This window comes from Panthera tigris, chromosome B1, assembly GCF_018350195.1.
Source record: "Panthera tigris isolate Pti1 chromosome B1, P.tigris_Pti1_mat1.1, whole genome shotgun sequence".
NCBI lineage: Eukaryota > Metazoa > Chordata > Mammalia > Carnivora > Felidae > Panthera > Panthera tigris.
Window position 1 is genome coordinate 76,526,936 of NC_056663.1, and position 17,495 is coordinate 76,544,430.

Here is a 17,495-nt window from a genome sequence, read left to right on the forward strand (position 1 = left end):
AAAGTGAGAGACTATATGAAGGCAGTCTGTTAATGGTGATAAGAAAAACTTAAATAGTTTTCATGTTTGGTAATAATTTTATTAGCTAGCGAAGATCTGAATCAAAGCTTTGAAATGGAACCAGAAGTGTGTTCTGACTTCATCCAATTAAACTTTTATACTAGCGTAGAATATATTCACAAAAAATATCAAAACAGTTGATACTTGTTTTAATGATTGAGTAGAAGGCAAGCAAAAGTTAAAAGTATACTTTCCCCAGCACATATAAACATGATAATTATCTTTTATTTTATGCTTAGGATAGTTTTGTTCTAATTTTGAAACAAACAAAAAAAAAGTTCTTTAGCAGAGAGCTATTAGACCACTGAGAATTGAACACCAGCGCATGTGGTGTGTATTAGAGTACTGTTGGTAATTTTACTGCTGCTAACTTAAAATCCTCAAGGGGGAGTTAATTACAGGAAAACCATTCTAAATATCAGTAAGCTGCATATTTTCCATGACAAGAGGTTTTCAGTTGAGGTTGAACAATTCCAGAATCTGAGCTTGTAAAAATAAGTAAATAAATAAATTAAAGTGGGTGTTTCTATGCATACAGTAGACTTAGAGTACTTCAGAATTTTTTCATAAAACTTTATTCAATTCAAAACTTACTGTGTTTTAATATGTGTCAGCATGATGAGAACATATTAACATTTTTTTAAGTTTCAATTGGAAGGGATAACAAATTCTATTTAGCAGTCATTTACATGAATGAATTTATTTACTGAGCTATTTTAAGCCATTGCATATTGCTACTTGGCTCCTCTCATTTTTTGTAAATGTTTGCACAGTAAAGAGCTTTTTTCCTTTCTTTCCTCCCCTACCCCCCTCACCCCAAGTATGCTTGGTGTATGTGTACTTCAGGACATGTATGGTAATAATCAGAGATAGTAATGAGCAAGGTATTGAATTTGGTTGTTTCTGAATTTGGTTGTCATATGCTCATCAAATTTAGGTTTGGAAATGAGTATTTTTGTATTCTTAACTTGTTTATTATGATTTTGACTTAACCTTTTTAAAGGCACTATGAGAAACATAAGAATTACTAAACTAATCCTTAAATTATATATACATTGTTATTTATATAGTGGTTAAGATACTGTTACCATAATGCTTGGATTTCATTCCTGTTTCTACTTCTTACTAGCTGTGTTGCCTTGGGCAAGTTATGTAACCTCTCTGCACCTGTTTACTCATCTGAAAAGGAGAAATTAGCAGAGGGTTTATGAGAATTAAATGAGCTGAATATGTAAAGTGTTTTGAACACACCCTAGCACATGGTGTTATTTAATATTAGCATTATTATCATTTCTGCTTTGAAGAAGGCATTGTAAATCTAGAAAAAGAGAATGTAACATACTGATTTTGTACTAAAATCTGATTGGCAATTGTTATTTTATTATGATTTGCTTTATTTATTAGAAAATATAGAAGATGGTGATTTCTCGTGTATATCTCGGTGACTGATTCATTTTTAATAACATTGGTAGTACATTGGAATATATCTTGTTTGGGCTCAGGGCAGTGTTTATGATTTTAGAGTAAGGAAACATAAATACTTGAAATATAAACAGTGATATAACAACTTATGCTGCTATTTTCCTAAAAATTGGGGAGTTTTTGGTATATTTCTTTGTAGTTTAAAAAATAAAGTCATTTTAGTTAGATACTTTAAAATTTTTTCAAAATATTTACTGAGACTTTCATATGTGTGCAGCATACTATGCTTGTTATTTGTGGGTATGAAGGAAAACAAAATTTGATTTACCCATAGATGGTATTCAAAACCTAAATATAGAAAGCTTCTTCCCGTGACTTTCTCATTTAATATAGAGCTCCTATATTCTGTTAAAGCTGTGCCATTAGTATTGTATATAAATGATATACATTGTGAACTCACATGAATATGCTAAAAATAAACTTTTACCCTTAATATTACCCATAATTGTATCTATTAAAATCAAAGAAGCTTTGTTTTGTCAAAACGTTTGGTAACATACATGTAGTGTAACTGTATAGAAAGAATTATATAGATAGATATTAGCCATGTTACTGGAAACTGAAGGCTTTATCCTTTCTGGGTTTTGGGCCTTTTGCCTAGGCCGAAACTGCAGTGGATCAGAAAGCCTCGCCATCTGATTTCCATATCAATAGCTACTGCCTGGGAGGATCAGGTGCTTTGCCTCCTGAATTTCCCTCACTGGAAACCTGGGAATGTCAATAGTGTAACAAGGATTCTAAACTTTCCCTTATGTGACGCTATGAGGTTTTAAAAATCACAGTCCAGAATTTAGTATCTTCTTTTCTATATTTCTGAAGGAGAAAGCTGCTCAAAGCAGTGGGAGTTAATACTGGAAGGGACATGGGGTTTTGAAGTCCGAATTGTTGAGTTTCAGTGTTTTGTCCTTTCAGCTGCACCTCTGCTCCTCTTTCTGGTTCCGTCATTGGTTGTAGGTGCTCTGCAGAGCTTCTTCTTCATTCCCTAGGTTTGGTGTACCCTTTCCCTCTTTCCTCTCCGTCTGGCTGCCTTGTCACAGTGCCTGAGAGTCTGGTGCCGCCGCTCTCCACAGGCTGTTCCAATTCAGGCCCTGTAAGGCTCTTTGCCCAGATGCCTCTCCTCCCGGGCTTTCTGTTATGTTTGCCCCCGGGGTGTCTTAGCCTTTTAGTTTAAACACATGGAGGAGGTAGTGTTTGAGCCTCCACTTAGTTTCCACAGTGTCTTAGTCTTGGATATTTATATAAAGGCTAAAGTGGGGGTCTGGGTGGGGTAAAATGTGGGCAAGGGCAGTGCGAAGGTGAGAGGGAGGATTGGAAGAAAGAGGATGCAGCTTCGGAGAGCTGCTATAGCTTGTTTGATGTCAGCTGTGGCTTCACAATTTGGCTTACAGCCCTCATTGGCTGTGAATCTCTCTGACCCTTCTTACTTGTAGATTCTCCTCCACAACCACTGCCTGACAAGTTCACGATGTTTTGTCAGTATAATCACTATTTGCAGGAATGACCAGCCTTTCTTAAGTTTCAGAATCAAGTAGATATTGTTTCCAAAATGGGGTTCTTATTTTTTTCTACTAATTTCCCCAAAATGTGCTGCCTTTGAACCCTCTCTTGCCCTAACTGTAAGTAAATAAATGGTTCGGTGGGCGGTGCAAGGGTCACGTTTAATGGGATTAGGGTGCTTGTTCAAGGTAACATTAGACTAGGCTTGGGGAGTCCTGTTTGTCAGAAGGGGCCTGTGTGCCATCCCAGTCACTCTCCTCCTGTGGATGACTCTCTGTAAAAATGATTGACCATCTTTGGCCACCTATCCTTACCTCACTTCCCTGCCCCTCTGCAAAAGTACTCGCCCCAGAGTTGATGGACAGCTTTGTTTCCTTTTCATTTCAGCTGCAGATGAAGATATCCTCGCTAAAGGAAAACAGTCCATCAAGAGTCAGGCTTTAGGAAATCAGAACTCAGAAAACGAGATCCTCCTGGAAGGCGACGACGATACTCTGTCATCCGTGGATGAGAAAGATTTAGAGAATCTCGCTGGTAAATTCACCGGTTGTATGGATATTTCAGCTAGCTCTGGGCCAATAAGCACCTAATTACTTACTTTTTCATCTGTGACCGCTAGGACTACCAAGTTTACGCCCACAATTACTTTAAATAAAGATGGTTTTTGTTCTTCCAAATATTTTCCTCCTAATCGTCAACACTATTTCCCCTTTATTTTTCCATTCTTTTTACTTTCTTTACCCTTCTCATCTTTTTCTTTTTTGAGTAATTTTCACCATAAAAGAAAAGTTTAAAAGCAGAACAACAAAATTGCTTCACCCTCGGGAGTTACCTAATCTCTATAAAATGAGAGCTGTAAGTAAAATTTTGCCAATTGTTTTGTAAATAAAGCTTGGAGGCAGATGAGCTATTTGCTTTGATATACAGGTCTTAGTGAACATGCTGCATATACATTTAACTCTCTCAAAAAATCCATTCCAAGAATGCTATGGCTTTTCACAGGATCCACATATTTTACCTGATGTAGGAATTTTGATTTGCACTCTGCAGATTTTCAGTTTTACTTCCCTTATGGGAAAAATTCTCTTGTTTAGCCTGAAATTTTAGTCATTCATTAAATGCCTTTTTTTTTCTTTAATGCCTGTGGTTCTCTCCCTTTGGGAGGAAAGTCTGAAAGATTCTACAATTTCCATTGGTGAAAATTATAGTCTTCTATTTTGATAATTTTAATTTAAGAGAAAAGGCATTAGGAATTTTTCATTTATTGATGTGTCTGCAGCCTGTGCTACCATGCAGTGAATTATAATGAAAAGCGAAAATAGATGATGGTATCTTCTCTGATGACCATAAACCTCTCTGTAACGTAAAATAAAATTAATTGGAGCATACTGTTAAGTGATTCAGATTGGGAGTGGTAAGTAAGGTGGGCACTGCTATTCTCTAGCCTTTTCCTTCACATCTATTTACCCATTTCCTCCTCCTTTATTTTGCTTCTGTTCTTGCTACTAGTAATACATTCATACAGTAATAGAGGTGAAAGGGGAGTTTAATTATATAATCTTGACAATGGCAATAGGATTAAGAAGTAATCCACACTAATAAAGTGGTGTGGGTTAGAAATGAAGTGGAAATTGTCAGGGGTCTTCTGTAGGACCTAGGTTGCCCTAGCTCCTGCAGCTGTCTGCTTACCCTGTAATTGAATGTCTGAGAGTGATTGAAAAAATGTTATTTCTTCTCAGGATTACATGCTAATGTACAGAGGGCAAAGGAGACAGCAAAAGAACACATAGCTGCTTATTTCATCCATTTATAGGGATGAGCTTTGGGAAATCATGGCTGTTCTGCAGCTATCTGCTGCCCATCTGCAAACACAATGTATTTGTACATTGGGAATAGAGGGCAAAACCTGCTCTGATCTCTGCAGAGCATCCCTTCTATTGTCCTACTGGCACACATTAAGATTGATGTGAGATTAAGGACCAACACCCTCTAACAATCGATGGAAACGTCGATTCATCTGAATTTTGAAACACTTAGTCATCCATTGATTACCTGAATAGGTGTACCATGTTTATAGGCACTATATTAATTCAGAACTATAAGTGCCAATCTTCTGTTGCTGTTTTCTTCACCTATAGTATTTGTACAATGAGGAATTGACACGGGATTTCAAATTCTTACTCTGTCTCTCTCTACGTGGATATACACATATTCATTTATATAATATAATTACTATTTTTAGTCCTTTATTTTAGGTTTAGCCCTGATATACTTTATGCCCTTCTATCTGTAGTGAATCTATTGTTTTCAGTAGCAGGCTGATTTGTCTCTTTGATAAGCCCTGTGGAGATTTGATTATTCCAATAAAAATTCATTCACTTGGAAACCCACCCTCCAGCTGTTTACTCCCAGAGTCCCTGAACTACACTAATATTAGATTTGGAAGCATTGAACAATATTTAACAGTGGAAAGGCAGGCTTAGAAAAGAAGTATTTTTACCAATCTTTCATGGGGTAAAGTTGTTATGGAAGAGGTTTTGTGTCAACCTGGCACAAAATCTTTATCAGAGAATATGGTGTAACGTTTCTCACTTCACTAATAAGCTAGCAGTCTTTTTTGTAATCATGCTTCAGCCAAACTAAGCTAACCTCTGGCCTTGAAAGCCTATTGAGTCTTCCTTGCTCCTGGTTGTTGTTCCATGTTGTTTGATAGCCTGAGGCTTCTTTTCTCAATGGAATGTGGAAGGACTTATTTAGGTAGAGCCACCTTCTTACCAGATTAGACCAAAGCTTTGCAGACTCCCTGTAAAAATAATTGCATCCTAGTTTACTGTTATCATTAACCACCTACTATAAATCTCTTAGTATGAGAACCCTAGTAACCTTGCATTTTCAGAGGAAGATTTGGGGTGGACAGAATTTGTAAGTGTAGAAGGATTTGGCAGACAGTTTGGTGCTGGAGGTGAGAATTTAAAAATCAAATAAAGTTTCTGCTTGAATCTATTAACCTATTAGATTTTTTGAAAAATGTCATTCCAGCTTGTGTGGTTTTTCTTTTGGTTTTGGCAGGTCCTGTTAGCCTGAGCACACCAGCTCAGCTTGTGGCCCCCTCTGTTGTAGTAAAGGGCACTCTTTCTGTCACCTCCTCCGAACTCTATTTCGAGGTGGATGAAGAAGACTCTAACTTCAAGCAAATCGACCCCAAGGTGAGAAGATGAGGAGTGGGTTTCACTCTTAAGCATTTTTTTGTTATAATGGGATGGTGGGCTGCAGTTGGATAGGATTGACATTGGTAAAATCTGACAGACTTAGTTTGAATTTCTTGCTGAATTGCCTCTGCCTATATATACAAAGCAGCTACGTTCTTTAGCTTATGAGATCCTTACCAGCTAGTTAGATTATTGAAGTTCATTTAGATTCAAAAACAATTTCCACTTAATTGAGTTTATCATTAGCTCATTCTGGGGTTGGGGGAGAACCACAGGGAATAACGTCTATAAATATATTTTGCCACAAAGGGTCTAGGGTGAATTAAGCTACAAAATTCAGTGAGGTTGAGAGTGGAATTATTTTGTTTAGCCTTTATATTTTCTGGATATAATACCAATATATCACTCTCCTTGCTTTTGTCCTCATGACTTACTACTCTGTTGTGCACACAAGCATGTCTTGCGTGTGTGTGAGATACCTCTGTTTCCCATTACCTATAGTCGATTTTACAAGGCACTGCATAATTTCCTATTCTTAAATGAAAATGTAATTTCCCCTTTTAAAATGTATTTCTGATTACTTTTCAGCCCTTGGCAACTTTATTTTACTAAGAAACATTTGTGGCACAGCCATAAAGCCAAAGCTAGGTTTAGTTCATGAAAGTGAATGGTAGAATTTGTTCTGATAGGAAACAGTCTTTTTAAAATGAGAATAAGCAACCTGTAGAAGAGAAGTGGCTTAAAAAAACTGGAATTTCTTATTTTACAGGCTGATAGCTTGTGCGTATGTATACACAGACACATATTTTTAGTTTATTGGTAGGAAGTTCTTTGGTTTTATAATCATGTGAATTACTAATTTTAGTGATTTAGAAGTATTTCAAAGTAATTATTAATGAGAATGTTATAATTTTATTTAGAACTTTACACACAAGTCATCTCTTGTCTTACATGTATTTCTAGCACTTTGTTTCAGAATTGCTGCTTTTATTAAGATGGGCTTTGGTAGACTATATGAAAGTAAGGCTATGTTGGAACGGATTATTCTGAGCTTGATAATTCAGCTAATTCAATGTAGAGAAAACTTTAATTGTGAAATTATCAACTAGAAAAATTTCCTACTTTGTTACATGACTGAGGCTGCGATTGTATTTTAGTTTCTTTTAAAAAACAAAGATAACCAAAATTACTCATACCCTCTAATTTCTGGTAGTTTGTATGTTTGAGAGTCTGAAATTTAATTCAGAATATTCTATTATGCTTTTGGACATATGTGGCATAGAATCTAAAATGTGATACGATTTAGAGGTGTCTAATGTAATTGTTCTCAAGATTAGAATCTCTGCTAGTCTTTGCAATTAGGCTCTTTAAAGTCACTTGCTCCTTTTGGAAGAAGTTATAACTTTTATTTCTCTCTGATTTTATTCTGTGCAGCATCATTAAATTAATTTTTTCCCCTTTTGCTTGTGCAATACAAAGGTCTTTTAGCCTAATCACAGCATTTGTCTTATACCACTGCAACCTGCCTGTTAACAGAAATCAAAGTTTTGCTAATTTCTATTCTTAAAATGTTTTACCCAGTTATTGGAAGAATTCTTTATGTAGACATTGGTGCTTTTTGTAAATGAGGACACTTATATTGTGGCAGTGTTTTTATTTGTTGGTGATACCTGCATTAAATTAAATAAGGTAAGAAAAAAAAAGATACTGAATTTGGGGAATTTTGTTCTTCTTGTCAGGATTGAAAAACTTTTCCTGGAGTAGTTGGAGGGAGATATGTGTCTAATGCTGTAAATACTTGTGTGTGTAAGAAAAAAAAGGTCATTTTAGGATGTCATTTTTATCTTTTAAACCAAACATTCTGCCCTTAAATCATTTCTTTGTAATTGTAAGCACCTACTACTTGCTTTGAAAATGTTCTTAAAATTCAGAACATTTTTCCCTGGAGAATAAATTCATTTTTATTATGGAAAAAAATCATATATTTGTCTGAACCACTTAGTATTACAGTGAGTTTGTTTTACATCTACAGGAAGAGATCAGTAAAAGATACAGTGTAGGTTGAAAGAGTAGAGATGATTTCAGAACTGATAAGATCAAAGTTTATATTTCTAAAACAAAACTATTTTTACTAGGGAATTTTTACCAGGGAATCTGAGAACTTAAGCCTCTTTTGTGGAGTGAATTAAGCATCAGAGCCCTGAGTATCTTCCTTGTTTCTCATCCATCTGTGCTGTCTTCCCGATCATCCCTCCATACACTCCTTCCCCCATGCAAACTTCTTCCTCAGATCTTTAAAATTCCTTTTTTTAGGACATTTTTGTCTACATCTCTCATTCATGGATTTTTCAATAAATTAAAAACTGGACTAACTCAAAGAATAAATTTTAAATATCAAAGGGTAATATTGATATATATTCTGTACCTGTGCCTCATCATTAGCATATCTAAGGGAGTATATGGGAGACAATATAAAAAAGACAAACCAGACCAGTTCCAGCATTGGGATGCTTTCAGTTTTACTAATTATTTTATTTTTAATCTGTTATTTCCTTGCATTAAAAAGGAACCTTTGTTAATTTAGTTGAAGTGTTGAAATGAGTACTTTGGATTGTTACCTTAGAAAAGCAGAGGGAGTAATGTACTTTTCTTGTATGTAAATTCTTGAAACAGTAATTTTTCTTTGGTCATAAAAATGGTATCAAAACCTTTTTTTTTTTTTTTTTAATTGCCTATAAGCAGCTTCCGAATAATTCTGGGAATTTGATAAAAAGTGATCTTAGTTATGGCATTTATAACTAAGCCATCTAAAAAAATTGAAATAATTTATAAATTTGGATTGTTCATATCACCATTTACTGGGGAAAAGGAGTATTGCTATAACCGTTTTATTCTGTTTTGGTATGGTTGATTTAATTGCTAAGTTTTTATTATTTAAAGCTTGAAGAGGACAAAGAATTGAAAGAAAACTTTCAACTGATCATGTTAACTATGCAGAAAAGATCCATAAATATTGCCTTCTTCAGACTGAGTGTATTTTTTAAAATTATGGTGTAAGAAAGCAAATCTCTTAATTTTTAATGCGAAATAATTTTTTTCTATTTCAAAAACTAGGATCAAAATCTTTTCCACACAAAATCTGTTTGGTTTTTTTTTTCAAGTGTGAAAAAAGATATTACTTTAAGTCTCAAAATCTACAGAACAAACAATATTATAGTTGGGTAAAATTAGTATTGTCTATTTTCCGAGGATGGGGGGGGCTTGTATGGTTAAATCGACAACATGTGCTGTATTTGTAAATTTTGCAAATTAGAGTTCAAATGAGAGCTTCTTGCATTTAGTTCCTCAAGTTCACATCTTTACATTGTAAATTACAAATTGTGATCTCACCTGCCTTCATTTAAGAACAATCCACAGTCAATTACAATGTAAAGTAATATTTTTATTACTGTTTTCAACAAGACTGCTTTAGGGTGAGGGTAGAGGTGCAAGAAAGGGAAGGGCACAGTCTGACATTGGCACTGAGATACATTTAACATCAGCAAAACTTTTTTTAAAAGAAATTTTACATATAATTAAATACTTTTTCTCACTTGGTGACAACATTCAGGCAACCCAAAACAAAATGAAATGAGAGGGAGAGAAAGAAAGAAGATGAGAGAGAGAGAGGAGAAAGGAGTTGGGGGAGAGAAGGAAAAAGGGAGAAACTACTATACATTGATTTGAAAATGTACCTTGGGTTTCATTTTGTGGTGGCAAAGCCCGATTGCTTCTTTTGTGTGACCTTTTAAATTCACATTGTTTGGAAGAAAAACGATCACTTTTGTGCAAGAATGTGATTTTGTTTGTTTGGTTGGCTGGTTTGCTCTCTTTTTGTTTGCTTGCTAATTAACGAAGGTCTTGTGACTGCTTCCTGTTTCTTTCAGGTGGCTTACATAAAAGTTTGTGTCCGGAGTTTCTGCTGTTTGTCTCTGTGAGTTGTGTGTGTTTGTGTAAGAGAGCACTCCCGTTTGTGTCGCTTTTCAAGCAGTCCCCAGCACCCTATAGTTTGTCCAGGCTTTTGGGATTGGTGAGAATTTCCCTGGCCAACCTCCAGGTCTGCTTGGCAGCGCTCTCCAGGGCCGAATGGGGCTTGCCCTGAAAAAGGTCGAGGTTGGGCAGAAAGTAGTGAGGGCAGCGGCGGCACTGCAGGCAGGAGATGAGCTGCAGCAGGATGCCGTTGAGCCGATCGCCGAGGCACGCCTCGTCCCAGTCCGTTTCCCGCGGGTGTTTCTCGCACTCGTACAGCAGCAGCGTCTTCATGTGGTAGTTATTGAGCGGCTGGCCCGGCAGCTCCAGGTGGCGATCCCGCAGCGTCTTCAACACCGAGAGACACTTGTTTCGGCAGCCGCCCATCAGCAGGCGGTTCTCAGCCTCCCCGAACTGGAGCACCCAGGCATCGCTCTCCGCGGAGCTCTGCTTGCCGGTCAGTGAGTAGCATTCCTTCGACAGCAAGTTGAACCCTTCGGCCTTGACCTCCGCTACCCGATTGGGGCCAGGCCAGGGGATATGGGGCATAGGCCACTGTGCCGCACTGCGAGGCCAGATACCGGTGCACTTGAACGCAGGGGTGATTTGCACCACGTAGCGCTCCCTGATGCGCAACTTGACCTCGCTGGTGTCCGCGATCATCTTGACCACATCTCGATAGCTGCACTTGTCCACTGCCTGAGCCACCAGGGTCTGGAAACGCGAGCGGATCTTGCGCGCCGAGAGGTAGCCGGACGCAGTGATGAACTCGACCCAGAGAGACATGCTCCGCTTCCGCCCATCACTCAGTTTGAGCACCGCGCAGCCGGGCAGGGAGCCGTCGTCTACGAAGTTGAAGACGCCCATCTGGTTTAGGTAGAGCACCACCTCGAATTCCGTGGGCGAGATGACCTCCAGCCCCTCGTAGCGGGCGTCGATCTCGCTCAGGGAGCTGATGAAGCGAGGCTCCTGCACCTCCACTTCCTTTAGCACGTCCGAGACCACCTTACAGACCTCTCGGATGGTCTTGGCGATGGCCGCCTTGCGCGCTTGGCAGCGCTCAGTGTAGTATTTATTGAGCTGGTAAACCAGCTTGGCCTGAGCGGCGATCATGTTGGGGCACAGGTCCGGGCTATACACCGGCGTCTCGCAATACGTTGAGGGATCCAAGGCTCACGCAGTGGTGGTGGCCCTGCGGCTTGCGAAAGAGGCGTCGCGCTTCCCCTAAGCCCCACTTTCACTCTTGTTGTCCACCTGGGCTGACCGGCTGAAACAACGGCCGGCTTGCTCGCTCTTTCCCCTCTTTCGAAACCTTTTTGCTTCTCCAGGCAGAAGGGGGGGTGAAAGGTAATCTTTGAAGAAGAAAAGTACCTGCTGGGACTTTTTTGCTCGATGTGTAAAATAAAGATGTGCTTGTGAGAGAGATGAAGGGGAGGGGAGAAAAAGAGAAGGGGTGACAGAAAAAATCAGGTTACCAAGAGGTTAGGCTTAGATGTCTGCAGCCGAGATTGCCCGGAAATCTGGAAATGAGGTCTTTTAAGTGCCAAAGTAAATTTAAAAATAAAAGCGAAACATTCAGTGTTTCATTCTTAAAACTTCTCCCACAGGCTGGTAGGACTTCTTCACTCAGCGTAGGTGAGTGCCTTTCTCCTCACCCTCCCCCAAATGGAAGGTGAAGGACGTAATTAAGGTCCAGAGAGCAGCGAAGTGCAGCTCAGTCCTCGGCACACTTGGAGGTTTGCAGACGCTCCGCACTCTCAGCGTGATAGTCTGGTCTCTTCTCAGGGGGTCGTGTTGTAGCGGTTTTCCTCTTTTCCTACTGGAGGCGTTGTTTGGACTGGGTTTGTTTGTTTGCAGTGGGTTCTTGTCTTTCTCTAGGTGCACACCGCTGGAAGTTGTTTGATATTCATTTCTGCTTCGTAATTTATAATTTTGGCCCTCACAAAATAGATTTTAGTGTGACGAAGTCGTTGCTTGCGTTGCATCTGGGGTTTAGTTATAAGGATTCAAGGCTTTTTCTTCTCCTCCCCCTTTAGGTTGCTTGTGCAGATTCCACTTTCTGAGTCGTCTCTCCCTCCTCCCCTCCGACGTCTCTCTCCTTTTCCTTCTCCCTCCCTCCTTTTCCCTCCCTTTCTCTCTCTCTCGCTCTCTCTCGCTCTCTCTCGCTCTCTCTCGCTCTCTCTCGCTCTCTCTCTCTCTCTCTCTCTCTCTCTCTCTCTCTCTGCCTCGCTGTTTCCTGGAGTTATTTAGTTTATGAATGGTCCAGGGCCATCATGAGGGGGGTGGAGCTTCAGTTCCTACAATCACTATCCGAGCTGTCAGTGCTTTAGCCAATCCGAGAGAGAAGACAGGCATGCTTGGCAGACGGTAGCAGCCACCGCTGCACTTGATAAAGAAAGGGGGTAAAGAGAGAAGTAGGAAAATAGGAGGAGATAGTGGAAGTCAAATGCTCACACACACTTTACAGCCCCCTTCTTCTTTATCCTCTCCTCTTATCAGTTGCAAGGAAGAAAAAGAGTCTATGGTAGAAGGGACTTCCTGGAGATGGCTGGAATAACGCGAGAGAGTAGCAGTGGTTCAGAAAGGTTCACTATTTTTTTTCTATCAACATTGTGCAGAAGGTGCAAACTCTAACAAAATTACTTTTGCTTGAAGGCAAATAGGAGGAGGAAGGGGAAACCGGGAAAGAACCTACATTTTTCTAGATTTTTCTTCTCTGGCAAAGTCTTCCTCCCATCTCTTCCCCTTCTCTCCCATTGTTGCCAAGAGCCAGAGCAATTGCTGTATATGTGCACCAGTTGGGGGGGGGGGGCTGTGTGGAGTGGATATGGGGTGAAGGTTTATAACCATAAATCTCTTTTCAGTAATTTCCATATGCTGTTGAAAAATGGGGCAGGGTAAAAATAGTGCAAGCACCTTGTTTGATAATTACTTCATAATTAAGATTCAGATATATTTTATGCTATTGCTTTATTGTTAAAAAGACTAGTTATTAGACAGAAAATATGTTTAAATTGTGAGAAAGTGCACATCTATATATGGTAGAATATTGTTGGATATACTTTTAAATTACCATAAGCCACTAAAATTGTTTTAAACAATAAAAATGAGGAAGTAAAAGTGAACCTGAGTCAAAGTTTTCTTAAGATGTTAACGTTGTAAATCTAATTTTGAATATATTCTCAGGCAGTACAGTTTCACTTGTAAAAATGAATTTATTTTCATAATTGACTGTTGCTTTTAAAAGACTTCACTGCTGCAGAAATCTATAACTATCCTGTTATTGATTACACAGATGGCTTCACTCCTCCCTTGGCATTTCAGTGAGACTCATGCATGTGCTTTTAGTATATGTATTATACTTTCAAGCTGTACCCCTTGTAGCCTTTCCCTACTTTTGGATGAAAGAAGCTGTAACAATGTTTCTGATTTGCTTAGTATTGAGGGTTTATGTTTTGAGCCTTAGGTATGTGGATGCTGAGTCTTTTAAAGCCAAATGAAGTAGATGGAATTATTTTTAGTTAGATTTTTGCTTAAGATACAAGGAATAAAAATCTGTGAAGCCATTTGGGGGAAGACTTCGCTTTGCAAACCCCAGTGTGCCTGCGGCTTTTGCAAAAACCCTTTGGGAGGGCTTGAGGTGCCCTCTTAAAAGCTGCACCAGGTGAACCTGAATTCAGTTGCATAGGGAAAGTTTATTTCTCTCCATGTACTTGACGTCAGACACTTGGACCTCTTGGTTCGTTCTTAGATGTCTGGTGCAGACCACTGGTACCTTGTCACCTCCTTGTTCTCTGCCATAAGTACCTTTCTAAAGAACGAATTGACTTTTTTTTTTTTTTTTTTTTAAACCAAGTCAGATTTTGTCTGGGATATGTCTTTAGTGGCCAGGAGTGTGTAAGTCGGAAGTAAGCATACACCAAACTCTGGGATGCAGAGCTGTAGTCAACTTCTGGTGTAGTGGCAGAGGCTTGGGGCGGCTGCCGGCTCCAGCCTTGCTGGGGGAGCAGCTTGCATCTCAGAATGCTTGGCGGCACAAGGATAGAGCGCAGCCGAGGCGTCTTCGCGGTTCGCGCGAGTGGGAAGCCCAGACTCTGTAGGTAACCTGGCTAATGCCTGAGAAATCACGCTGGCGCCCTGGGAAATATTACTGGGCAGGAGGGGGCACTTCGCTGCAGAGCTGTGCAAGCAGCCAGACAGGATCCGTAGCTGCTTCTCCCCAGGGCAGTTACTGGGCGGAGACTTGTGGCGGGGACACAGGGTGCGGAGCCTTCCCTCCTTGACCCTCGAGGTGGCCGCTTCTCCGTCACATCAGGTCTGTGAGCGGGGGAGGCCTCGCTCGTGGACCCACACGTCCCGCCACACTCCTGGGAGTGTTTGCAAAAAGTCCCGGGGGTCACGGCAGTAGTCCGTCCTCCCGGCCCGTGCGGTGCGGCCAGTCCCAGCTCCGTGGGTAGGCGCTTAGCGTCCTCCCTCCTCGGGTGGGGCGACCCAGGCCACGCGGATCTTCGCGCCACTACTCCCTGACACCCCACTCCTCCTCTTTTTCCCGCTCTGTGGGGCAAGACTAAGTTTCGTGGCACCCTTTTTCCTGGGTTTCTCCACTTTTACATACAGAGGCTGAGGGATGATAAAACGTTACAAATGTTTTGATTTAAAAACAATTCATTACCAATTTACCCTGTCTAAGGTAGATGCTGTAGTAAATAATAAATCAGTTAAACAAAGGCGACTTTAATTTATTGCCATGGTACTAATTAGAAACATCATTCGAGCAATAAACTTAAACACTTCCAGCAAATAATGCTCGCCCTTGCTAGTTCCCTTCCTTCCCCCTCCCCCACCCTAACTCACTCTCTGGCTGCCTCTGCCCTAAGAGCTGCTTCAGCTGTGTGTTTGCGGATCCGCTCTTCCTCTGGTTGAATAATTGAAGGGGGAAACGGTATCCGAGGAGGCTGTAATTGAAGAGCCCCTGTCACCTCTGCTTTTATGTATGTTAGTATAGAAGTCCATCAGCAGCTCCTTGATGGTGTATTAAAACGAAGTGGCAGCCCCTTCTGCAGGAGATACCGTATTCTATTATAGGAGACCAAGTGAGAGAAAGAAACTCTAGAGGCTAAAAGCCACTTCAAGTCTTCAGACCGATTGATCTGTATTCTCTTGTTATAATCCGTCTCATCATACTTGAGTTAATGAGGCAAAAGAGGGGGGAGAGAAATCTGATGGTCCTTGACAAATTCATTAGGGAGGCTGCAGGACATTTTATTTGACTGTTAAACATCTTGTTTGTTTGGTTTAGGCAGTGCCAACATCAGCATGCTTCTGCCCAGACCTGTGATGTTGGGCTAGCTACAGACATTCCTAAAAAGAGGAGGAGGATATTCAGGGTGTGATTTGAATTTTTTGTTTTGGATTTCGTGTAGTCCATAACCTTCAGACTTCTCTAGGCTTCACCTTCTCCACCATTACTGTAGGAACATTTTATGAGAACGTGCATGATAATACTAAGATGCGGGTGTGTTTAGTTACTATAAGCTAAAATAAGTATGTTTAAACTTTAGCCTTAACATTTCCCATTTCCTTAAAATAAAATTGAGTCAAGATATAGCAATTAGTGTACCAGTTTTTGAAAAATGTGAATGTTTAAGCTAAGCTCCAGCGAATAGCCAAATTATACATTACATCCTATTTTTAATTGATCATATGTAAGTAAACTTTTAATTATTAATTGAATTTCTTCTTGCAATGAAATGCTTATGAGTACAGATACTTGGAAATAAAATTTAACTATTTATACAAACAAGATTTTCAAAACAAAGTTGGTATATCTTAATTTGAGGACCTTTTTCTATTTAAAATGAGAAGCAGAACTGGGTATATTATTTGGTGCTAAAATAAGGTGGTGTGTTGACAGAATACTTAAATTGAAAATATTTATAACAGAATAGTAGGCAATTAAGAGAATGCTAATTTTTATCGTATTTTATTCTAAGATAATAATACAACATTTGATTTTCTCAAAGTTTTTCTTGAAAAGAAATAACCAATCCAGTTGTGATACTTTCTTGCATAGAGAATTCATTCGTATTTTCCTATAGCAATTGACTTAAACAGCCTCAGCTTAAGTGCTTTGAGAAAAGAACCCTGTCTTCCATTTATAGGAAAGCAGTATGAGAGAAAAAAGAGAACTAATGCTCTTTGCCTGTCATTTTAAAACATTCCTGCACTGCTGATGAAGCTTGAACTGCTTCAGGGAATGTATGGATTTGAAAAGAAATGATTCAGTAGTTCATGTTGTGTTTCTCAGGAGCAAAACCAAACTAATGGCTGAAGTCAGAGCTTCTGTACATCTGACAGATATAATCCTGTTTACATTTCCAGAGAATACAGAATCCTTAAACTGTTTTATTTTTTTGCTGATCTTTACTTAGAAATGTGTTTAGTGAGTTAAAGTTCAGGGCATTTTCTACTTTATCATATCACTGAGACTCAAAAGATATCCATTATTTTATTATCTGTAGACATAGCATATAGCATTGTAATAATTTTTATTAAAGAGTGTACAGATTTTAGATTGTATGGTTTTGTTTTCCAGGAAAACACTTTAGAAGTATTCAAAAAAATAATCAGATTATTGACTTAAAAAAAATCAACTCTCTGACAGATTTATACTTTTTAGACAACAAAGGACCACGTGTTTACATGTATATATTCTTATCCTCTAAAATCTAGTTTTGAAACATCTTCACAGTTGCTAATTGTTGGGGTTCTTTCATACTTAATCTTTCAACATATTTATAAAAATGCTTGATTTTTAAAAAAAAAAATTTGGTCAGAATATAAATGGGGAAATAAACAACTATTAAATTCCCTGAATTTAAAAATAATTCTAGGAAAAACAGAAGGAAAAGTAAATAACCCAAACACAGTTTGTGTATTAGCTCATGAAATTTTATTGAAGTAATTACAATAAAACATAAGAAGCTTTAAAAACAATTACCAGGATTATAGTATCCACATTGTATTAAAGTCCTAAAATCACATTCTTTTTCACTCTCTGTGAAATTATCTCATTTTCCAAAACTGAGGTATCACAGACGTTGTTTCTAAGCTATTGATAATTACTATTCTGGAATCAATCTAGAGAATAATCAGTAATTCAATGTTTTCTTTGAACAGTTACTGTAGTGCCTACTTCAAATGGTCAGGCATGCTGCTGAAAGAAGTTGTTTTTGTTTT

The 17,495-nt window shown here is 38.9% G+C and overlaps 2 protein-coding genes across 4 annotated transcripts in view; one reads left to right on the top strand and one right to left on the bottom strand.

The window, feature by feature from the left end:
- Positions 1–17,495, top strand: part of LRBA (LPS responsive beige-like anchor protein) — a 781,201-nt gene that overhangs the window by 485,586 nt on the left and 278,120 nt on the right. For all 3 annotated transcript variants that reach the window (XM_042983782.1, XM_042983784.1, XM_042983783.1), the window contains 2 exons: positions 3,427–3,573; positions 6,109–6,245. In XM_042983782.1, the coding sequence (XP_042839716.1) occupies positions 3,427–3,573; positions 6,109–6,245 (284 nt within the window). The remainder of the gene's footprint in view (positions 1–3,426; positions 3,574–6,108; positions 6,246–17,495) is intronic.
- MAB21L2 (mab-21 like 2) lies at positions 9,670–11,467 on the bottom strand. Its single transcript, XM_007084169.3, has one exon. It carries the CDS (start codon positions 11,367–11,369, stop codon positions 10,290–10,292), a length of 1,080 nt encoding a protein of 359 aa, XP_007084231.1. The 5' UTR covers positions 11,370–11,467; the 3' UTR covers positions 9,670–10,289.